Source organism: Canis lupus, chromosome 27 (genome assembly GCF_048164855.1).
Source record: "Canis lupus baileyi chromosome 27, mCanLup2.hap1, whole genome shotgun sequence".
NCBI lineage: Eukaryota > Metazoa > Chordata > Mammalia > Carnivora > Canidae > Canis > Canis lupus.
The window spans coordinates 29,497,389-29,521,621 of NC_132864.1; the positions used below are offsets into that span (position 1 = coordinate 29,497,389).

A 24,233-nucleotide genomic window follows, 5' to 3' on the forward strand; every position below is an offset into this window, starting at 1 on the left:
GCTGGGACAGGCTGCACACACCCCTGTGGCGGGGTCATGGAGCTGGTCCTCATCTGTTGCCTCTCTCCTGTGAATTCCAATGAATGAATTTTTAGGCCAATGAATTCCAGGCCAATGAATTCCTCTTTATGGAGGCAGAAAAATAATGGGGGACATATCATTGAAAGCCTTGAGTGTCATCGTATGGTCTTAGCCTTTCTCTCTGAGCAAGATAGGAAACCACTTGAACAAACTAAGGGCATGTATTTTAACGGGATCATGTTGCCTGCAGTTCAGGGGCCAAAGGTAGAAGCAAGGAGACCAGTTGGGAAGCCATTTACTAACCCAGACATGGCAGCTTGAACAAATATGGTGGTTTGGATGCAGAAGTGATCAGATTCTGTCCATCTGCCCATCGGTTCTGTGCTGCAGTGCCTGATTTGCCGGTCAGAGGGAAGGGGCAACAGTCTAATCACCCAGAGGGGTCCCAGTGCGACAGCTCCCAGGCTCCCCCTAGAGGGAGGAGCTTTGGGAAAGGGGTTTCCTGACAGAACTTGCTCATAGAGCCAAAAGCTTTGGAGTTCACATCATTCCCGGATTCTGTCCTTCCACTGAGAACTGTCAGCAAAAATCCAGACGGAGGCAGCTCTCGAACTTTTCCTGGCCCTAGAACCCCGGCATTCCATTGGAAATGTGCCTGCTGGAAATGGGTGATTTGTGCAAAAGAAGTTTCTGGCAGGGTGATTAAAAGAGAGGAAAGGAAATTGCCCCAAATGCAGAGTAGCCCGAAAACTGCCCTCAGTTTTCTTCTCTGCCCTTTGAGCAAGATTCACCAATCTCCGAGTGCCCTCTGCCCCCACCCAGCATGCTCTCAGCTGCCCTCGCCATTAGCCGTGCCCACAAGGCAAGAGGGGTGACAGAATGATCATCCCCATTTCTTGTAAGAAGAAATTGAGGCCCAGAGAGGCCAAGGAACTGACTCAGGGTCACACGGCTTGTTGGAATCTAAGGGCCTAGACCCCAGCCTCCTGACCTTCAGTCTAGTGCTCTTTTTGCCACCCTTGATGAACAAAAGAACAATAAAAAGGATGGGCTCTTGAGATCTGCGAGGTTGCAGGAAAGAATGCAGAGTAAGCAAGTTAGAACACAGGAAGGGAGACAGGGCAGGAGCCTACGTGTAAGCTCTGCATGTAAAATTCCTAAATGGACGGGCATGGTTGGCCCTCACCCCACTGAAGGGCCCCCTTTCTGCCTGGCTCTTCTGTGAAAACCACTTTAAGAAGAAGAAAACCATAATTACTCCCTTGGGATGGTGGAACGCTTAGGGGACCCATCAGAGTGCCGAGCGTGGGCTCGTGCAGCCAGAAAAAGCATATTCAATGTCATAATTTCATAGTTGGGAAACTAGAATTAAGTGCCTGTTGTTTTTGTAATTCAGACCACAGCGAGTGAAGCTAAATGATATAACCTCCACGGCTGGGAGAGCGCTGTGAAAGCCCAGCAAATTCTTAAGCGAGGCAAACTTCTCCTACTTGCCTGGGTGGTGGGGGTAGCTGAGATCCCAGGGTCTGAGAATGGGGGAGGGTTGGGAGTTTAAATAGGTTGAGAAACTCTGGACAAAATGCCCTTTAGGGCTCCCCGAAGTCTACCAGCTGTGTAAAATTCTTTGATGATTATCGATTGTTGGGAATTTCCAGTGTGATGTGAAGTGAGAATTTGATTCTCATTTTAAGACATACTGCCCTCCATTCCCCCCCCCCCCCCCCCCCCCCACCACACACCCAGGGCTGGAGATAGTAACCTTTAGATTGCATTGTTTACCTCAGGCTGCAGAATTGCAACAATGGCCTCTGGCCATAGTCAAGGTCCCTTCCTCCTGCCCCAGCACTCAGAGATCTAGCTAGGACCTGACACCAGGCTGATCTGGGGAACTCCTACTTCGGACTAGCCTTCCCTCTAAGTGGATCTTCTAGAACTCTGGTGCCTCCCCTACACCTAGGTAATCCCATCAACATGGTCTGGTTTCCAATGCCCCCTCTTCAGCTCTCAGCTCCCTCTTCCTCTTCTCTGATGCCAAGTTCCTTGGAAAGGCCCACACTCCTGCCTTCTCTCTCTCACCTTCCATTCTTTCCATGCCTCCCCATCACTTCCTAGCAAAGCTGGGGCAGAAACCCAGTGAGCCTCATTGAGTAAGCCTTGACCTCCCAGCTGCTGCCTGACACTGTAACCACTACCCTCTGTTTCTTAAAAGTCTCTTTGCTCTTGGCTTCCATTCACCTTGCCTGTTCATTTCTTCATTATTAGGGCTTAGCACAACTGTGAGTAAATCACTTTGCCTAAATGTCTTGCCTTGGACTGTGAACTCCATGAGGCCGGGGGCCCAGTCTTCCTCACACATGCCTGATGCAGTACCTGGCACCTAGTAGATCTTGGTAAAGAGCTGAGTGGATGCATTTATCCTTTCCTTCCTTGGTCCTCCCAACCAGGCTGACTGTCCATGCCCTGAGCCCTGAGGGCAGGCAGTAAATACTTAGAGCGGCTGCTTGAGACAAATATCTGGGCCATGGCCTGTTCTGTGGTCCTAATTCTAGGGTTCCCTTCCTCTAGATCCTTTCACCCCAGCCTCTTGGCCTCCTCCCACGCCTCAGTACTCCTTAGGCTCTGCTGTCTCCATCTTGGCTGAGAGAGCTCTAGCCTTGTCTTTTCTCTGCTTCCCCTGGACAGGGACTGGATATAAAAATGAAGAACCAGAAGCGCCTAGGGGGCTCAATCAATTAAGTGTCTCACTCTTGATTTCAGCTCAGGTCATGATCTCAGGGTCGTGAGATCAAGCCCCATGTTGGGCTCTGTGCTCAGCACAGAGTCTGCTTGAGATTCTCTCTCCCTCTCCCTCTGCCCCTCCTGCTTGTGCTCTCTCTCATTTATAAATACATAAGTAAATCTTTAAAAAAAAAAAGAAGAATCATTCAATGGGTTTCATGGCAAACTGGACAAACAGAAAGATGAATGAATCTGAAAACAAAGTGAAAATAAAAAAACAAGGGCATCTGAGATCTATGGGACAGTATCCAATAGTGCAACATACATACAAGGTGGGGAGGGTCCCATCAACCTGGTCTGATTTACTAGGATTTCCCATCCCCCTGCCCTACAGCTATGTGACTTGTATTTTCTCCTTTCTTTGTTAAGAACAGTCGTGACAAAGATGCAGATGTGGGGGAAAGAAAGGAATAGCATATGGTGTAGGGGCTAAGGGCGTGGGCTTTAGGAGATGAGCCTGGGACTGAATCCCTCCTTGGCCATATGCTAAGTGTGTGACCTTAGGTCGCCTATCCTCTCTGACCTTGGTTTTCTCATCTGTTCCTACCTGGTGAGAATTAGACAAGGTAAATGCAAGGAAAGAGCCCACCAGAACCCCTGACCATGGTAAGTACTTAGCAAGTGCTTTTACTCTCATTACAAATACGATCTTACTGTCATTTTTGTTTATGCACAGTCCTTTTCAGACTTGGTCTGTATGCAAATTAAAAAAATATTTTCACAGGGGCGCCTAGGTGGCTCAGTCTGTTAAGTGTCTGCCTTTGCCTCAGGTCATGATCTTAGGGTCCCAGGATTGAGCCCCACATTGGGCTCCCTGCTCAATGGGGAGTCTGCTTCTCCCTTTGCCCCTTACCCAACTCATGCTCTCTCTCAAATAAATAAAATCTTAAAAAAAAAAAAAAAAAAAGACTACAGATCGAAAAAAAATTTTTTTCACAATCATGGAGCATTAACATCCAATTTATTCTCTTAAAAACAACAACAACAACAAATTTATTCTTCAATATTTAGTTTCTCACATTGCTACCAAGTAAGTATTCATTGACATCATTTTAAAGCAGGGGGGTTCCACAACCACTCCCTGCATTTTTGGTGGGTTTACTTTTGTGTTTTGTTTCCCTCCCCGCATTGCTTAACCCAAGCTCCCAGTGTGACAGGGACAGGCAGGTTCCTGTTATTCACTTACTTTTTCAGACTACACCTGGAATTAAGAAAGATCTGTATCCAGGCTCTGCTGCTGACTTGCCATGGGCTTTGGGCAAGTTACTTGCCCTCCCTGGGCTCCTGGGTCCCTTTTTTATCAATGACAGGCTCTGCCCTACCCACCTCTCAGAGGCACAGAAGCACTGTTCAAACAAACACGTCCACCATCATTGCCACTCATGAGCTAGGAAGAAAGACACTCAAAGTCCTAAGTCCTCTTGGAGGCACTAGGTTGTAAAAGCTTCTTGGGAAATGCCTGTGATAGTCATGTTCTCTAACAGGGTGCAGAGAAGGCACTTAGAAATTCCTGCTTAGGAGTAGTAGTGGGGTGGTGGGGCCCAGTGATCAAGTGAACAGGGCTCAGGTCTCCCACCCATTTCACTTGTAACACTTCTGCCATTGCCCATCTTAAACCTTGAGGCCTCCTCAGAGGATCTAATTGGCACTGAGTGGAAAGGAACCACTCACCCGGCCCAATATACCCACTTTGCAGATGGGAAAACTGAGGCCCCAAGAGGTGAAGAGGTATGCCTACCAGCACTGTTCTGGATGACTCCTGAGTGAGGCGTTTGCAAAGCATCCCTGAAAGGGTGCCCTCAAGATCTGAAATGAGAAAGAACATAGTTCTTCTAGGGAGATCAAGTATGACCTGGGAGTACATTCTGGAAAGTCTGAAAAATCGTTTATCTTCTCCAATCCTTTAAACCAGGATGCCAATGTGAGGCCTAAACACCACTCCCAGTAGTCAGGAGGTATACATATGACAAAATGAAGGTGAGAGGGGATGTGTGAACAGTAACAAGTAAGGTAGGTAAAGCCCAGAGCTCCCCCAACTCACCTCCCCTTGCTCCAGGGCCAAGAGCTGGGTCTGAGGTGTTCAGGGAGAGAGAAAAGAAATGACCCTCCCTGGCAAATGCCTCTAGGAGGAAACAGAGTCTTCCTGCTGCCTGTCAGAATGGCTGATCCTGAGCCTGATCTCAGCTAATTCGGCAGCTCAAGGGGAAGACACCACTCCTGTATCTGCTCTGCATCTCAAATGTACCAAGAGAACCGGCATGACTCAAAGGAATTGTTATTGATTTTCACTTGTGCAGCTGACCTAACAAAACCAATTCGTCAAGTGCCTGTCTGCCTCGCTGCTCCAGACACTCATCCTAACCTCGTGCAAATAAATTACACAAGCATCTAGGGTGATTTGTCAAGGTCCAGATGGGCAGGGGCCCTGGCTCTCATGGAAGGACTCCAGGCTACGCTGGGTAGGATCAGGCCAGCAAATACCCCACAATCGATCCTCTGTTGATCATTCTGGGGGGGCCCAGGAATCAGGATACCTCGCATCTGCTGCTACACTGCAAACCAACTGGCTGTGCCCAGGAGGGGGTTTTAAGGAACAAGGCCCAAGTCCTTCAACAGGGCTTAGCAGTGACATTCTCACTAGTGTCTTCTGGTTTCTGACTCCTTGATTCTGGAGGATTTGATGGAGCGTACACACAATCAGGAGGCACCGAGCTCTGGTCCTGGCTCTGCTACTGGAAAAGTATCCTTGGGTCAGCTATGAGATGGCGATGATACCACCAATGGGAATCTAGGACTCTATAAAGGCCAGGGGTTAGACTGAGGGTCTAATCCTTGTTCTCCCACTTCCTGGATGTTGCCAGGGCAGGCACCTTCACCTTCAGTTTACAGCGCTTCACCTATAGCATAGGGCCTGGAAAAAGTACCTACCTCCTAGGGTGGAGGTCGTACAGACAGAAAGAGAACATGGAAAGGACCATAGGGCCTCACACCCTTATCTCTTCCTTCTGCAGGCAGGGACTAAAGGTTCACAGAAGGAAGTAATGTGCTTAGGGCCACACAGCAAAGTAGGGCAATATCAGGAGGGGTTAAAATGAGAGGCAAGTATGACAGGCTGATGAGCAGGGCAGCGATCACCCTGCTCTCTTGCTCTCCTGATGGTGGCTGTCGCTGAAGGGAGACAGGCGGAGCAGCCAGGGGCACATCATGGATCACTGCTTGAAAGGGTCAAAAACTTTATTTGCAGGCCTTGTCTTTGTTTTTGAATTTAGAGGTTTCCTGCCATCTAGGGTAAAATGGTAGTTGGTGTCTTGCTGCATGAGGTTTGTGGGGCTTGCCTTGGGGCTCTGTCCCCATCCCTTTTGCCTGCTCTCTGGGCCCAGGGGTTCCTCCACTGTGGGATAAGGCACTGTGTGTTCTGCAAGAAGGCGCTCACGGCTGGCTGGTAGACGACGACGAGGCGGCCTTCTCAGGGGCTGCAAAGCTGAGGCTGTTGAGGGGTGGAGTTGAATTTGGGACCCTGGCAGGAGGCCAAGTGGTGAGGAGACCCAAGGCTATGGTAACTCAGCCTGGCAAGTCTGGTGCTGCTGCCTCCCGGCTGGCCCTGACATGACAGCCTCAGGATGGAATCATGCCTTTGCTTCTTTTGCGGTCAGCCATGGTTCTCCGGTTGTGGTTGGCTCGTGTGGCCTTGTTGGCTTCCTTCTTCCTGCGTTCCTGGGTAGTCTCACGGCTCTGCCCGTGGCCCCGGGGGCTGCCGGCCACTGCAGTCGAGCTGTCATGCCGGTACCTGAGGGAGGAACAACCCACCCCAACATATGGGAAGAGCCCGCCACCTTTCTCAGAGGACCCATGGGAGAGGACATGCCACCTGGACCAGGACACCCATGTCCCCACTTCCAGTGGGAGAAGAAATGGAGCCCAGCAAGGGCAGGGCTCTGGGGGCTCTGGCTGGTCCTGTGTCTGGTGAATTCTCTTCCCTAAGCCCTGCCTCCAGGGGGTCCCTGGCCTAGCTGTGGGCTAACCATAGCCTGCAGCAAGGAGAGGAGGGCCTGGGTACAGGGATGGGCCCGTTTCTTCCTCTGTAAGAGGATGATGATAAAGTGGCTACTTCATAGGGTCCTCCTGCGGGTTACATTAATACATGTAATACACTTGGAGTTTAGGTGTGGGGTTCCTAGGTGGTTGACTGAGCCGTCTCCAGATGGGTCCCCTCCCACCAGAAACAACTCTTTGAAATGCTCACCCCTTCCTGGCAAGGAAGGCCATCCGCCTGGCTTCTGCTTTCTCCCGCAGCACTGCAGGGTCCTGTACAAAATGGTCGGGCTGTGGACGGGAAGGGGGAAAAATAGTCTAGAGTCATGAGCCTCCCCATGTCCTGAAGCTGTGGTAAGGCTGCGCCTGACTGAATCTTGCTGACGCCTCCAGGCCAGGAGTGGGAGAAGCCACAGTGTGGCAGGGTGATGCCCTAGAAGGGAGCTGCCCTTGTTTGGGTACAAGGTTCCCATCAGAAGCCTCTCTCCTCTGTCCCTCCCACCTCTCTCGTGATGGGAAGGCAGCTAAAGGGACTAAGGCTTCCTGCACAGACATGGTGGGGCAGGTGGATCACAGTTGGAACATGGATGACAAATGGGGGACAGGCCAGGATGGCCACCATGAGAGGCCATCTTGAAGGCCCAGATAGCTGCCCATGGGAGTTGACTCATCCTTACTCTAGTGCTGTGGGAGTTCCCAGTCTTTTTTTTTTTTTGTAAGATTTAATTTCTTGGGGCACCTGGGTAGCTCTGTTAAGCATCTGTCTTCGACTCAGGTAATGATCCCGGGGTCCTGGGATCAAGTCCTATGTTGGGCTCATGCTCAGCGGGGAGTCTGCTTCTCCCTCTGCCTCTCTCCCCTGCTTGTGCTCTCTCTCATTCTCTCACAAATCAATAAATTAAATCTTAAAAAAAAGATTTAATTTATTGATTTGAGGGACGACTGGGTGGCTCAGTGGTTGAGCATCTGCCTTCAACTCAGGTCATGATCCTAGGGTCCTGGGATCAAATCCCGCATGGGAGCCTTACATGGGGCTCAACCCCAGGACCCTGAGACCATGATCTGAGCTAAAGTCAGATCCTTAACCAACTGAGACACCCAGGTGCCCTGGGACTATTCACTCCTGAAGACCATTTTTTTTTGCCAGTAAGCAAAGGAGCCTGGACTAGCGGCTGTGACTTAAGGATCACAGACAGCTCTTAATGGCCTATACTGTTTAAAAAAACACAAAGAAAACAAGTACAACTGGTAACATTTAAAAACTGGAAGATTTTACATAAAAATCTGGGCTATAACTCTGGGATATGAACTAGGGGTGGTGGAAGGGGAGGTGGGTGTGACTAGGTGACGGGCACTGAGGTGGGCACTTGACGTGATGAGCACTGGGTGTTATTCTATATGTTGGCAAATTGAACACCAATAAAAAATAAATTTATATATAAAAAAAAAATCTGGGCTAATCCTGTGCCTGGGAAGAAGAGAAAGCCCTGAAGTTTTGGGCCTATGTTTATGCTGAGAAGCCCCTTGGGCAGGTTGTATGTGTGCTTCTACCACACTGACCATAGTCTCCATCAGTTTCTGCTACTCATTTACATTGGGTAGCCTGCATTTGTCTGGACACATCTGAATTTGTCACTCTGGTGGGAGGGTACGAGGAGATCCAGGGGTCCCAGGGTGCCACTCTGTTCAACCTGAGCAACACTGCCCTTATCTGTTTTATATGCTGAGGTTCTAGTTAAGGCTTTATTTGAAGAAAAAGTTCAGCTGCTAAAAAATAGAAGTTTCAAACCCACCAGCTCAGATGACCTCCAAGGGCCCGTGGGCTCTAACATCTCTGAGTTTCAGAATTGCTATCCTAAGCATGGTGGCAAAGAGCTACCCTTCTCTCAGCCCTCAGGCTCCTGGGCCTAATGAATCCAGCAGCTCAAAGGCTTGGCCTCTAATCCATCCCCTAAGCCCTCACTAGGTAGTGGAGGGGAGTTCTAAGCCAGCAGCTCTTCAAAAAGGCATCCTAGGCTCAAAGGAGCCCCTCTTCTTCCTGGGTAGTGATCCAAGGGCCGCCTTAAAGCCAGATGCAGGCAAGCAGGGGCGTGGTGGTCCTCCTAATCTGCTCCTTGGGAACTACACCCTCCCCTTCATCTTCCACCTGCAAAGGAAGTACCTTTGGAGCCTCGTCTTCAGCCTCCTCCTCTTCCTCCTCCTCATCCTCTTCCTGCCCTTCTCCAGGCACTTTGGTTCTCAGCACCTGAGGGATGGTGAAGGGCCTGAGGGTTTAGAGAGAAAGTGAGATCAAAGACTAGATTAAACTTGGAGAGGGAGCCTCGGGGAGGAGGGCATTGGGCTGGGTGGGAGGGGGTCATCAGGATGGGGATGGGCTCAGGCAGCTGGACAAAAAACCAAAGTGCTTTTCAAGCCAGCTTTGCTCCAGCCCCCTGACGCTCTGAGGGTACCAGAGTCTGATGTGGGGGCTTAGGGGAAGTTGAGCTGGGGCAGCTCTGCTTTTATCTGCATTGGGAAATCTGAGATCCCACTTCAGAGAGTTTTCTGCAGTTAAGAAGAACAATGTAAAAGGACTGTGAGAAACCAAAGAAATGCCTCCCCATTCAGCATGGGTTGGACCAACTAGTTGGCCAAGGGGCTGGCTGATGGTGGAGGGAGCACTGGACTAGGAGTCAAGAGGCTTCAGTTTGGGCCCTGGCCCTACCTCTGACTTGCTCCCATGATCAGGGCCTTGGCCTCCCCATCTGTATAAACAAGAGGGTTCAGGAGTGCCGCTGTGCCCCCCCAGAACTCTGCCCTCTTAGGGCCCTGCAGCCTCACCTGCGGCTGATGAGCTCATCATCTGAGTCAGCATCATTGGCGCCCACCTGGTTGCCGTCATATGTGTCATCATACTCATCCTCATAGTCGTCACCACGGTAGGGCAGGCCCTCGCCAGGCTGCAGTGGCACCTGCAATGGCAGAAGTGTGGGGCAGAAGGACCCTGAGCTGGTTGGTCCTGCACAACCTGCCCCCACCCCCACTGCCCCCAGCAAAGGCCTGGCTTGGAACCTCCTACCTCCTCCACCACCACGCTGTACTGCTCGTAGCGCTGCCGCTGTGCCACCACCTCCCGCTTGTCGTTTAGCAAGCTCCGAGTGTTCTCCTCCTTCCTGGTGTTGAGAGAGGCAGGGGACAGGGAGGAAGGAAAACCATCAGACTTTGAAGGCTGTGAGGGCAAGGGTCCAAAGCACCACAGGCTCAGGCTGGCACAAACTGTGACATATAGTGTCAAACACCAGCGTGGGGGTGGGAAGGTGGGACTTGCCACTGCCAGTGTCCATATGACTGGGTCTAGCCACTCTGGAAGGCCTTCCAAAGGAGTTGTTGCATGGTAAAACGTGCCCATCCTTTGGCCAGGAAATTCCTCTTTGAGGCGCCCACTCTGGGGAAACGCTGGCTGTGTGCATAAAGAGGTCTGAGGGGGAATGTTCTTTTCAACATTGTTTGTGACAGTGAGAAATGGAAAACAACTAATGTCCATCACAAGGGAAATGGCCAAATGATGTCCCACATCTATATTACAGAACGCCAGGCGGCTGTTATCAAGAATGACATTCGTCTATTTGTGCTGATGCAGAAAGAATTCTAAGACTTATTCCTGAGGAAGAAAGCAAGCTACAGAAACATGTATACAGTAGGATCCCATCTGTAATAAAAAGCATAAAGCAAATCAGACAATCTGTTCCCATGAAAACACAGATTATAGTCTACATATATCAATGCACAGAAAGAGCTAGTAAGTCCCTGCCAAATGACAATGGTTACTCCTGGGTAGGGCCTGAGATTATTTGAACCTTTTAAGAAACACAAATTTATGGCAGCCCTGGTGGCGTAGCGGTTTAGTGCCGCCTGTAGCCCAGGGTGTGATCCTGGGGACCTGGGATCGAGTCCCACATCGGGCTCCCTGCATGGGGCCTGCTTCTCCCTCTGCCTGGGTCTCTGCCTCTTTCTCTCTCGCTCTGTGTCTCTCATGAATAAATAAAAAATAAAATCTAAAAAAAAAAAAAAAAAAAAAGGAAACAAAAATTTAGGGGCTCCTGGGTGGCATAGTCAGTTAAGCCTCACACTCTTGGTTTCGGCTCAGGTCAAGACCTCAGGGTCCTGGGATCGAGCCCCTCATCGGGCTCCTTGCTCAATGTGGAGTTTGCTTGAAATTCTTTCCCTCTGCCCTTCCTGCTCATGCTGTCTCTTTCCCTCTCTCTAAAATAAATAAATTATTAAATAAAAAATTAAAAACAAAAATTTAAGAAAGAGCAAGGTCCCATGTGGCCCTCTTCCTGAACTCAAGGGAACCACAGGGGACTTCAGGGGTATGTGGAGTGAGTAGGGGTAGCTAGCTGTCTTCTTCCTCCCATCCCTGCTTTCATCATGGTGGCCTTCTGTCTGTTCTACAGTTCAATCCTCCATGTCAGATTGCACTGGAAGAAAAGGTCCAAAAGTTCAACTCCTATTATATATCACAGGTGAAGATATTCGGGTGCAGTACAGGGAAGGAGAGGGACGTGCTTGGGATCGGTGATCCGTAGCACAGCCTCAGTGGGGACTCAGGCCTCTTGACTGTGGCTTTGCAAATCTGTAGAAAAACCTGGCTTGTCAGACACATAGACAGGCCTGTGGAATGTAGTTTCTAGCCCTGCAGGGGAAAATCAATATGAGATGCCAGGCAAGAAAATCCAGCTTAGCTGTGAAATCAGTTTTCTGGAATGTATCAAGGGTAGGGGAAAAAAAAGAAGAAGAAGAAGAGATACAAAGTCATATACAACTTCCACAAAAATCTTCTATTAACTGGCTTTTGGTGCAGGGAGAGACAGGGGCCTGAGTGTCTCAGGCTGTCTGCCTGGAAGCCTGGGGGCAGCTCAGGATTTGGCTTCCTTTGACAGTTTTTACTAAGGGCCTACTATGTGCCAGAGAGGGTACTAAGGCTGAGTTGTGGGAGAGATTGAAAAAAGAAGATCTTGATCTGTCCTCGTGGAACTCACAGTCTAATGAGGGTTACAGGCAAATGGCGGCTTATGTGAAATATGCTGAATGGAGGTAAGCATGCCCTGGGAACATAGAAAAAGGAAACTTTAAAAAAAAGAAAAAGGAAACGTGAACTCTGGCTCAGGGGGTCTACTGGGAGGGTGGGGAGGAAATGGAGGCACTGTGGGGTAGGGGGCATTTGATCTAGACCTGGGAAATTTCTTGGTCCACAGGAAAATTTTATATCATGCCAGGAAAGGGGGCCTGTGACTGCAGCCCCGGCCCTTACCTGGCTCTCTTCACTAGGCTAGGGGCTGAAGAGGAAAGAGGCCAAGAGCAAGGCAAAGTTGCAGGAGCTCGTGCAGGTGGTTGGTGCCACTGAAAGGAGCACATCTGCCCTTTCCACACATATTTCCTGAGGGCCTAGTAAGTGCTAGGACCTGTGCTGAGCCAGGCATCCAAGGATGAATGAGAGATGTCACTGTCCTTTCTGTCACACCCCACAGCTCCTGGTCCATCTGATCCCTGATTCTGGTGAGTAAGGTCCTGCTGTGGGTCTCTGGTTTATGTGGATCCCTGGCAGGGCCAGAGAAGCCCTGCAAACTTTACCCACCCAGGGTCCTGGGAGGTCACACAGGCAGGGATAGTGGAGCCTAGTGCCCTGGGCATCCCACCCAAGGAGGGGCAGCCTTGGCCCCATGACCCCATTCAGAACCAAGAAGGAAAAGAAAGTCAGGGGCAAAGCCAGCCAGGAAGCCATGTGAGGGCCAGAACTCCAGTCAAGTCTGGAACACAGGTAACCATGGCCTCAGAGACTTTGGAGCAAGTCCTTCCTTGGCCCCCTACAAGATGACAGGGGGCCCCCTGAAGGCTCCCCTAAAGCCCAGACACTCTTCCCCCTCCTCACTTCTTCCACCCTATCCTTTGAGTTCCAACTCAAACTGACCATTGGGGGGTGACTACCACCTTTAAACTTCTAAAGGACTAGTAGGGCAATAGGCCCCTCCTTTTCCAGGTGAGGAAAGGGAGATTCCAAGAGGCAGGGTGACTTTCCAAGGTCACCCAGCTTCTACCAGCCGAGCCAGGGCCAGAACATAGGTCTACTGGCTCAAGTCTGCTCAGGGTCTTCCTGAGTGGTGTGACCGATCACAAGCAAGCCTCTTATCCTTGCCAAGTCTTAATTCTACATCCCAGGAATGAAGTAAGGTATGACTAAAAGTGAACCTGGCACCTGCTGAGCTCAACAAAGTGAATCCTGTTTCTTTTTTACTACAGGACTTGTCAGAACCATTAATGAGCTAATGTGTTCTGTGACTCTCCAAGAAGCAAAGTGCATTGACATTTTCTTGGCCATGGACACTCTGCTGAGGGAGAACAGTCATAATCTTCCAGGGTGTCACGGTTCACTCCAAACGAGTTCTGGGACCCCACCTATACACACTGCCTCCTTCAACTAAGTATGATATCCCTATAGCACATGTGCTTGGCATCTACCCAAGACCCACCCTCCATCTCACCCCCATTCCTAACAGATTCTCATTTGGTTCAGGTCTTTCCATCTTTCCCCCTTCTCCTGGAGCCTGGGCCTCAGCCCTGTGACCCAGTTCACCACTGAGATATGAGTGGAGTCTGGAGACTTCTGGGAAAGGCTTCCTGGCCTCTAAGAGAGATATAGGAAGATCTGGTCCAGACTTCCTCTTGGCACTGTCATTTCTGCAAGTCCTAGCTGAAATAGCTGCAGTGACCCAGTGGCTTCAAAGGAACCAGCTCCGAGAGACGGCAAAGATGTGTCCTTGATGATGAGGCTGAACCACAGGTTAACCAAGCCTAGATTGTCCTACCTTGCAACTTCCTGTCGTGCAAGGAACAGATTTCCCTGTTACTTGAGCCACTGAGTGCATCCTATTTGATTTAACCACACACATACATTTTAACCCAAGCATGACCTGCCTTGTGCTACTTTTCTCATGTGCCTGCTGACTGTCCTGCCCAGATTAGGACAAGTGTCCCCACTGAGGTCCCTGTAGGCCCCACCCCAGCACCTCTCCCACTCTGTCACTGCTTGTTTAATGGTCTAAGTCTTTCCCACGGTCTCTGTGCTGAGAGCAAGGCCCGGGTGCCCTGCTCACCTTGTCTCTCTGGTGTCTAGCACAGAATCTGGAGCTAGTAAATCACTTAATAAATATTTGCTGAATGAATAAATAAATAATGAACACATGAATGGAGGCTTTGCCTCTTTGCAATCCACAGCCCCCAGGCTACCCAGCACGAGTTCAGTAAACATTTGCCGCCCAGTCTCTCTGCCTGGCAACTTGGAATGCCCTAAGAGCAGGCACAGCCCTCCTCATCTGCCCGTCTCCATAGCCAAAGCTGCAGAGGGTCATTCCAGTCTGGAACAGTGGCCACTGATGCAGGATAACATCTCTAGCCTGGGATCTGGGGATGTCGCAATGTGTGTGACTAAGCAGTTTACAATTGCTTCCTGTCCAGCCAGCCAGATGGCTTTATAGCTGCCCTGTGCCCACTCCCCCAAGCCCTTGGCCAGCCAAGCTTCCAGCATCGGATGGCCCTGGGGTGGGGAAGCAGCACAGGGCCCTCACTTGAAGCAGTAGCTTGCAATTCTGCCACTGGGGCTCCTATCACAAGAACAAGGCAGGTCCCCCACTGCCCCTCTCCGAACTTCCGTCTTTTGTATACATGATGGGGGAGAGGGCAGACTGTACTCGTCTAACAGTTCCCAGATTTCCGGATTTCATGAACCAGTACCATTTAGGGGAACTCTGGGGCTAGCACAGTGTTGTCAACATCTTATTTTGCCTTTTATATTAAACCTCATATTACAACTATTGGCTCATGGTCCCTCCAATGGGCCTCTATTCCAAAGCCAGGTCATCTTTCCAAAGCATAAAATGTGTCAGCTCATGGGACCCTCACCATGTTCTCCACAACCTCAGGGTCACTGCCCATTGTTGTTCACTCTGCCTGGAAGGTTTCTTCTTCCCTGCTCTTTGCAGAATTGGCCCTTTAGCCCTTCCTCATCCTTCCATCCACTCTTGGTTCCATGTCATTTCCTCAGAGTAGCCTTCCTGCTCAGATCGAACCCCCTACCAGAGGCTCAGAAGTCTGCACACCTTCACCTTATAGTCCCTGTTAGATCTGCAATTTTACTTTACTTGTTTGCTGAACTGATTAGTGCAAATTCCACAGGGCCAGGGGCCGTGTCTGTTTCATTGTCCACTACACTTCTAGCACCTCATAAATCCAGGGCCTAGTATGCTGTAAGCATCAGGCAAATATTTGTTGAATGAATGAATAAATCATAAATGGACTTTTCAATGCCAAAAAAGTAGAAAGGACATAACCTAAAAATAAGGAGAAAGATCTTAAAACAGAATATATTCACCTTCTGAAAAGCTTACTTAGTACAGATCCTTAATTTTCTCATTTTGTCACAGAATGGAGAAAATCATGTGGAGTAGCAGCTTCTGGGAAGTACTGCTTAGATTTATTGCCCAGAGATTTGATGGTTGACACATCCGAAGATATAAGAAGGGAAGAGGGGGACAGTTTAGTTCTCTCTGGCCTTTTGCTATCAACAAGGGGATTCATTAAAAAACCATACGGTGCAGAGTCAGAGCCTAATGCATAAGCATTAGAGAACCTGCCCCTGCCTGCTGGGAGCACACAGGTCCTGAATTGCTGGGGTGGGGAGAAGGGGGCGGGGACCCAAGTCAAAACTCAGGCCAGTTCCTTAAAGATGGAGCCCTTATTTTTCTTCCATTTTTTTTCACTGCACTTATGGAGTTGGGGTCCCTGGCACCCCACAGCCCCCTGTACTCACCTCCTGCCCTTGTGCACCCGGCTCAGGTCCACTGAATCTCTGCTAAATACATCAAACTCGTCATTCTGGAAGATGTTGTGACGAGATGTCAGCAGGGGTGTCGGGTCTGGCTTCACCTGCCTGGTTGGGGGGAGAGGGGGTGACATAGAATCAGTTTCAGGGGGATTGGTCGGCTAATGCCCACCTGTGCCCTATGGATCCCTACAATGTTACATTCATTAGATTCTCCATTCCCCTTCAACAGCCACATGAGATACGATCTAAAAACCTGCCCTGTCTGGCTCCTACCTGGGTATGCCACATCCCTCCCCCCTGGTCCCACATGCCATCCACACAGATTTTCTTAAAGGTTCCCTCCCTCACTCAACACTCACAACAGTCCAATGAGATAGGGAGCTAAGATCACTTAATCTTTCTGTGCCTCAGTACCCTCCTCTGTAAAATGGGCATGAAGTGGCTAAGAACTTATCCAAAGACAGAGCTAACTTCATTCATTTAAGAAACATAATTTGTTCATGGAAGAAAGACCCATTTGTAAACTCATTCCTGTGAGCCCCATGGGCCTTCAGGGAAGCAGTGGGCCAAACTCCGAAACGTAGGTGTGAGAAAAGTGAGAAGCTCTGGCCATCCTCCTTCAGCAATCTACTGGAAAGGTGATGATGACAGGGGCAAGCCAGAAACTTCCGAGCTCTGAAAGGCTCAGTAATCCCTTTGTCACATCCTACGTTTCTAATCTCCTCCGATAAGGTGTTTTAGGGCTGTCCAGCTGTGCACACTCTCTGCCCTGCAGGGGGCATGTGAGGACCTCCTGGATGGCCTAAAGTTTTGATGTTTTCCCAAGGAGGGCATTCAATTATATGGTTGGCAAACACTACCGTGGAGAAGAGACAAAGGGCTAAGTTTTGGCATAAGAGTGGGAAGCAGGGGAGCTAAGAAGTGCTTCTGGCCAGGGCCCTGACACAGCCCGGGCGCCCTGAGCCCAGCTCCCACCTATCTCTCCTACCTGTCCAGGCTGCGGTCCAGCTGGCTGAGGGCAGGGGCCAACCGCTCCTCCAGGATGTTGTTGATCACCTGCTCCGGGTTATAGCTGTACTGCTCCAGGCAGGCCAGGATGAAGCCCTCGCCAAGGTCTGGCAGCAGATCCTTCACTTGAGAGATGAGGGAGTCTAGCTCCACACCACACACAGGGGGACCTAGGGCAGCAGCTGCCCCCATACACTGCAGAGAGAGCTGGAGTGAAGGAGGGGAAGGCCAGGCTAGGTGGGTGATAGGGCAAAGGGCCCTGAAATGCACAGGATGGGGAATCAGGGGACCTAGTATGAGTCCTGGCCCTGGCACTCCTGGGTCTAGGAACTCAGCCAAGTGACTCAGGTCTCTTGAGTCTTCATTTCCTCCCCTGGGAAAAAGGGGATTCTATGACTTACTGGTGGAGGTACTTCAAGCTGTGTGACTTTGGGCAGGGCACCTCTCTTCTCTGAACCCCAGCTCCCTCCATATAAAATGAGCATACTACCATCCACCTCATGGGATTGTTTCAGATGGTTCAGAGAGAATCTTGCACCTGAAGCGCCAAGCACAGGGCCTGGAGAAGACTATGAGCTCCATAAATGACTGTGGCTTCTACTAATCCTTCTCCAGCTCTAACAAGTTGATGGCTGACACTGGAGAGGAACAGCTATCACCAGCCCAGGCTGGTGAGCTGCTCCCCTTTGATTATATTCATTTTAATAAGGGGGGATTCAGCTCATATCTTGCTCGATGTGACTTAATTCTGCTAGGTTTTTCATTTAAGGAAATTCACAAATCAAACAAACAACAATAAAAATCATCCAAAAAAAAAAAAAAAAACATCCAAGTGTCCAATAAGAAGCCAAATGGGGAAGGGGGTGAGAAAGGTGGGGAGGACTGTCATTTTCCAAGGCCCTGTGACAGTCATGGGCCTGAGTCTAACCAGAAGGAGATTAGAAACTGTTAACAGAGCATAGAGGGCCAGCTGGGCTCCGGCCGCTCCACACAACAGCTCTGGGAATCCCAACAAACTTGTGGAGGCAAGGATGGCGACTGTCCCCACCTTATAGATGGGGAACAGAGGCTAGATGTGAGTGATGTATCTATGGCCGCACAGCTGGTGAGTGGCAGAAACAGGGTACGCCCCTGAGCTGCCTGACCCCAGAAACCATGTGGTCTAACCCTAACCCTATATCATGCTGCCTCCTAGCATGCAGAGAGGAGTCCTGAACTCAGTGGCCAATCTGTACAGCTGGAGACTTGGCAAGTTCTGGAAAAGCCCGGGGGAAAGTACTAGATCAGAGGCTTCCAAACGTGCTCAGAGGAGCCCTGCAGTCCCATGGCAGGGCATCTAGGCTGGCTGAGCAGTGAGACCAGGCACTGCTCTCCACTGCATCCAAAGCAGCTCCATGGTGACTTGTTTAGAGGAGAGCACCAAAGGATTTCATTTGGAAAAAGCTCCACTGCTTCATTATATACAGGAGAAACTGGGGTTTTGGCCACCGAAGCAACTTGACTCTATTAAAGGCAGCACGGAGCAGACCAGCAGCTCCAGCAGCCTGAGGCTGTCAATTCCAAAAGCAACCTTTTTCTCTGAGAGCAGAAACCAAGAAAGGAGAGGTTTCCTGGAAGGAGCAGGAGAAGCAGGGGAAAACATTTCTCCAGACACACACCTCCTCTTCCTCTGCATTTTCCAGATGTGAGGACGGTCCACTGATTGGCTCCACTGTCGCAATGACCCCATTAGGATCCTCGGCCACCGGTGGATCTTTAGCATCTGTGGTTTTCCGTCGGTCCACCCCTTCCCATGCACTCTCGACTGCCTGGAGGATATAGGCAGTCCGAGTCTCATCCCTATGACACGTGTTAAGTTGTCTCCCTCTTCGGTGCCAGAGCCTTTTCTGCCTCCCTTGCTCTGAGGCAACATAATTTCTCAATCCCTTCCCAGCATCTGACCCCAAGACTTGTGTTAGGAGCAATGTGGGCTGTACCCAGTGGGCATCATGGGCACCCAGGCTGCATGGAGAAACAGGCCAGACTATGACCACACTGGCCTTGAAACCTAGTACCTGCCACTCAGCAGAAAGCAGCTCTGGATGAAGACAGGGCCAGAGGTATCCTGGGACATGATATTTAGATGAGCCAGCAACTCCTCCTCTGCACTGACCCCTAGGAGGAGGGCCTGATCGGGGCACTGCCACTGGGCTTCCTGTCCAACTAGCTGAGGGCTTCCTACAAAAGCTGGGGACCCATACAGTATCCCTGAGGCAAGACTGAGAAACCTGGCTGAGCCTCTAAAATGGCCCGCAGGCCCTCCTCTCTGTCCTTCCTCCCTCTCTACCACCCTGGACATTGCCAAGCCAGACATCTGGGAGTTGCCCTAGACTCTTTCCCTCCCCTTCTAATCCAAACCCCCACTAGGCATGCCTGAATGCCAGTACCAGCATCCTCACCAGCCCCTGGGCCTCAAAGAGGTCCCAGGCCAGGCTGTTCTCCTCCCTGTGCCAGATAGAGCTTTTCCAAAGTATAAAACTGACCCTGTTACTCCTTGTTTTGCACCTTTCCATGACACCCAGTGCTCGCAGGACAGAGTCCAAACTTCTTAGTGGGAGTGAGAGCTGTGCTGGTCTGCTCACCCCCGGCTCATCTGCAGTACCATAGCCTCCTTCCACAAGACCTCAGCCCCACTCTGTGATCTACACAAAATGTCTGTGGGCTCCCCAGATGGGCCTCTCTGTCCTCCATCCACTGGGAACACTCAGCTCTGGGCTTGGCCTCCTCCACTTTCTTCTGCTGTTCTCAGCTTGGACATCACTTCTGTCTCACAGCCTTATCCTGAGCTTGCTGGGTGAGGTGCTTTCCTTGGCTTTCCTGTCCTCTGAATTTCTCCCATATGACACTCTAACTGCTTGTTTACTTGTCTGTGTCCCCTCCTGCAATGAGGTCTGTGAGAACAGGGCCAAGTCCACGTTAGTCGCACAGGCCCAGACACTCAGTAAACACCTCCAGAATGCAGGACTCCTACCCCACCCAGCTCTGAGAATTAGAGTAGTCAACTCATCCAGGAACAGGGACTGGGGCTTTGGTGGGCACTCTGGGGAAAGCTGGCTGACCCATGCGTTCTGGAGCCAAACCACTCTCTGCTCCACTGGGTCCTAGCAGCCCATCTCAAACCTGGTCAGGCCAGGTCCTGTCCCAGTGGCTGTGGAAGAAGGATACAAGACCGCTGAGGCCTGCTGTAGCAAGCTGACATCATCAGCCACCGGGAAGAGTGTGTCGTAGTCCCGGAGGAACCTGCTGGGCAGAGAGTAGATGGAAGGGACAAGGCTGGGGCAACAGGAGTACTGGTCTGCTGCCCAACCACAAAGCCCAGAACCTTAGACTATGGTGAGCATACGGCAGAGGCTCTGGTATGTAAGGCCTTGTGTGGACTGGTCCCAGCTTGGCCACACTCACCTCTTCTCCTGCAGCAAGGAGCTGAAGATCTGAAGGAACTCTTCAATGAAGCCCTGAATGTTGTCACAGCTGGAACAGACAACAGGGAAGATGAGCTCACTCTATGTAAATGATCTGTAGCCCCCCTCCCTGCCTACCCGCCTGGCTCCTCTGCAAGGCCTCAGGCCAGCTGGAGGAAAAGAGGCATTTGTCTCTTTTTCCCCATCTCTGCTCAGCAGGGAAGGGGCTTCTTCCACCCAGGCAGTTGCTCCCAAAGGTTCACCTGCTTTCCAAGACAGGGAGAAGGCAGATCTGGTTCATGATGATGTGAAAAATCTCCAGTAGCTTCTTCCTGGAATGGGACAGCCTCTGCCACAGGTCACCTAGCAGCCTTTGAAGGCCAGAGAGAGAGAGAGAGAGAGGGAGAGAAATAGAGATCTAGGAGATCAAAAGGCCCGGAGGGAGCTTATTTTCAACAGTTGCAGGTGCCCCTCCTCTAGGCTGAGAAAGCCTCACAATTCACTGTGGACAGCAGGTGGCAAAAGGCTACAGGCCCTGAGAGGCCAGCTGATTCCAGGGCTGCTTCTTGTTTAAACTGTGGATGGGAAACCAGTGTGCCAATTAACACGAGCTTTTAGTAAATACTGAGGGAAAAGACTGCGAGGTAGGGACACTAAATCTGGTCCATGGTGTCACCCCCTCGTTCTTAGAGATGGGGACACTGAAGCCAAAGGAAGGCAGGGCCTCCCTCCCTCTTAGTTTGTCCCCTGCTTACTTGCTGTCTTCAAGCCTCCTCTTCTTAATTGCAGACTCTAGTTCAGGAACTGCTATTTCATAAAAGGAAGCCAGTCTGTGGAGGCACACATGGGGAAAAAAGGTGGGCTTAGTTAAAAAATACCACACTTCTATCAGGAAATCACAGCAACCCATGGGACGGCCCATTTCTTGCTCCCAAGTGGTCACCACAGCAATCTGCTTCCAGAACCACCCTCACTCTTCCCCAAGCTCACCCCCAGATCAACCCACTGTGGCTGGTCCAGGAAAAGCCTTGTGAGAAGTGACCTGTAGCTACATGCGCACTGCCCCCCTTCACATGGGAAACAGGCCCAGACAGGCTCCTTCTCACAGAGCAACCAGAGGGCTACTCAGAACTCACTGAGGTCTGAGAAATGAACAAGGTCATTTTTTGTTTGCTCAAACCTGCTAGTGGCTCTCCACCTACTAAGACATTAAACTATAATTCCTCTCTCTGGTACATCCATAGCTTGCGTGGAGTAGCCAACCTTGCTTCTCACCTTAGCAACCTCACACTCATCCCCTTTCCCAACTCAGATTCCAACTCTGTCCCAACCACACACTTCATGGTGATGCTCACCCATGTGATTACCCCTTCCCAGAACTAGGTGCCTAGCATTCAGAATAGTTACCCTTACAACTTACAATGGTGCTGCCCCTCTTCTGTGGTCAATTCTTCCTCTGAATATCTTATGCTTCCCAAAGCCAGAACTGTAGCCTTAGGGCCTGGGAGATGCTGAATTTGTAGCAGGTACTCTATAAACACTTAACTACTGATTGACAGGATTCTGGGAATTTCTATGCTAGTATAATACTCCCATACACAACAGAGGGTAACTAGGCCCGAAGAGGCAGGCTTTCTAGGCCCATGGCATGGCACCCAGAAAGACAGACTGAGTTTGGCCCAAACAGATTCAGGTGTTGCCAGGATACATTGCTGGTGGGAGAGTAAACTGGAACAAACCCTATGGAGGGCGATTTGGCGAGATCTATAAAAATTTAAAATGCACAAACCATCTGTTCTTGTAATCCTACTTCTAGGAATATATTCCTCAGATATCTTGCAAAGGTGCACAATGATGTATGTACAGTTATTCTTTGTAACATTTTTCTGTGATAGCAAACAACTGAAAAAAAAAACCTAAAGGTTGATCTATGGAGTCTAGTATTCCATACAGTACAACAGAATTCTATCTAGTACCAAAGATTGTAATTGCTTTGTATACTTATACACATTAAATTTAAAAATAAAATGCACCCAGCCTCTAGAACTGTGAGAAATAAATTTCTGTTGTTTAAATAAATAAATAAATAAATAAATAAATAAATAAATAAATAAAACATATATAATACATATAATACTCATAATACGTCAGTAGTTAATTTAAAAGATAGAGGGGTGTCTGGGTGGCTCAGTCAGTTGAGCATCTGACTCTTGGTTTCAGCTCAGGTCATGATCCCAGGGTCACAGGGTTGAGCCTTACGTCAGTGGGGAGTCTGCTTGAGATTCTCTCTCCCTCGCCCTCTGCCCCTCCCTCTGCTTGCACTCTCCCTAAAAATAAATAAAATTTTTTTAAAAAGCAGAAAGGGTGATATGTAATGTGCATATCTCCTTATATTTATATGCATATCTCTGAAAAATTACACACACACAAATAAAACCCCTAACAATGGTGGTATGTGAAAACAGGACTGGGGACAGAGGAGACATAGATGGCTTTATATGTATGTAATAATTGTTATTTTTTACATTTTTTTTAAAGTAAGCTCTACACCAAGTGTGGGGCTTGAACTCAGGACCCAGAGATCAAAATTTGCATGCTCCACTGACTGAGCCAGCCAGGAGCCCCTCAGTATATATTTTATACCTTTTGAGTTTTGAACCATGTGAATATATTATTTATTCATAAAATTAAGTGACAGAGAGATACTCAGATATACTTGAGGATGTCTGGGAGGATGGAGTTTGTTCTGAGAGGATCAGCCACAGAGTTGTTTGATGGCTGTAGCGCCTTCCAGAAAGTTGCTAGGAGTGAAGTGGCTGCATTTGCTCAGCGGGCATTCCTGGGCTCTAGCACAGTGTGAACAGGCTGGGCCAGCCCCCTTGCTCTTTGTGGGTCAAAGGCATTGTCACTTATAGTCAACAGTGCTTTTCTTTCTTCCTCCTCACTCTCAGATGGGTGGAGCCACTCCTCTCCCTTCACTATGGCTTGCAGGAAAGTCAGTTCTTCCAAAAATTACCCTCTGTTGCCAAAGACCCTTTCAAAAGCAATCTATGCCATGTTTGGGAAGACGCTTTAACAAAATGGGAAAATGCCTATGGGGGTGCCTGGCTGGCTCAGTCGGTAGAGCATGTGACTCTTGATCATGGGGTCAAGAGTTTGAACCCCACATTGGGGGTAGAGCTTACTTAAAAAAAAAAAAAAGAAAAGACAATGCCTATGGTAAGTAAAGATAAGCAGGATACAAAATCCTAAGAATAGCATGATCTCTCATAGTGATTTTAATTTTTTTTAATGAAGATTTTATTTATGTATGAGGGAGAGGAAGGAGCAGAGGGAGAAGTTGATAAGCAGACCCTGCATTGAACATGGAGCCCGATGTGGGGCTCGATCCCAAGACCCTGAGATCATGACCTGAGCTGAAACCAATAGTCAGCCGCTTAACGGACTGAGCCATCCAGGCACCCCTGATTTTAATATTCTACCTTTAGGGATTTTTCAAATTTCCTATGAGCATTTGCCACTTTAACTGTGAGAAAAGACACCTTTTTCAAAAAGTGGACAGCTACAGGGCAATCCTAACCCCTTTCTTCTGGGGAGAGTGCTGATTGGTGCTGTATTCTAACATCCTCTGGGAGGCTGATCAGTCCTCACATCAGGAGCTGAGAAGACCCAGGAGGGGTCAGGGAACCGGTACCATCTCTGATGCAGGTCAGTGCTGGATACATGTTTTGTTGAATGGGCAAGTGAATGATTGAATGGACTGATAGCAGAGTGGATGGAATTGGGCAGCTCCCAGAAGCTCCTGCAGACAGTGGGGAGAGATGTCTGGCAAGAGCAATAGCCAGAGGCCACTGAGAACAGGCCAGCCCCCGCTGTTGCCAGGCAACATGCAGGTTACCAGCCCAGGCCTGTGCACCCTTTTCTCATCGCCCAAGAAACAGATGAATGCTCCTGGTGCTAAGTGGGCAAGGAGGGTCTCCCTCCCTACATTTTTCTTTGCTCATATCCTCCTCTACATCTTTTCTCATCCTGTCAGGATCTTTCTATAACTCCTTTGCAAAAAAGCTTCCAGTGGCGCCTACAGAATAAAGGCC

The 24,233-nt window shown here is 49.7% G+C and overlaps 1 protein-coding gene across 7 annotated transcripts in view; it reads right to left on the reverse strand.

Moving 5' to 3' along the window:
• Positions 1-3,743: 3,743 nt before the first annotated feature.
• Positions 3,744-24,233, reverse strand: part of ASCC2 (activating signal cointegrator 1 complex subunit 2) — a 41,936-nt gene continuing 21,446 nt past the window's right edge. For 2 of the 7 annotated variants that reach the window (XM_072803181.1, XM_072803178.1), the window contains 12 exons: positions 20,895-20,969; positions 20,403-20,510; positions 20,141-20,209; positions 19,904-19,978; positions 18,358-18,538; positions 16,680-16,894; positions 15,677-15,796; positions 9,890-9,983; positions 9,652-9,782; positions 8,993-9,095; positions 7,043-7,122; positions 3,744-6,586 (listed from right to left, as the gene is read on the reverse strand). In XM_072803181.1, the coding sequence (XP_072659282.1) occupies positions 6,415-6,586; positions 7,043-7,122; positions 8,993-9,095; positions 9,652-9,782; positions 9,890-9,983; positions 15,677-15,796; positions 16,680-16,894; positions 18,358-18,538; positions 19,904-19,978; positions 20,141-20,209; positions 20,403-20,510; positions 20,895-20,969 (1,423 nt within the window). In that variant the 3' untranslated portion in view covers positions 3,744-6,414. Of the gene's footprint in view, positions 6,587-7,042; positions 7,123-8,992; positions 9,096-9,651; positions 9,783-9,889; positions 9,984-15,676; positions 15,797-16,679; positions 16,907-18,357; positions 18,539-19,903; positions 19,982-20,140; positions 20,210-20,402; positions 20,511-20,894; positions 20,970-24,233 lie in introns of all 7 variants that reach the window. The other 5 variants (XM_072803180.1, XM_072803176.1, XM_072803179.1 and 2 more) reach the window with 3 other exon arrangements.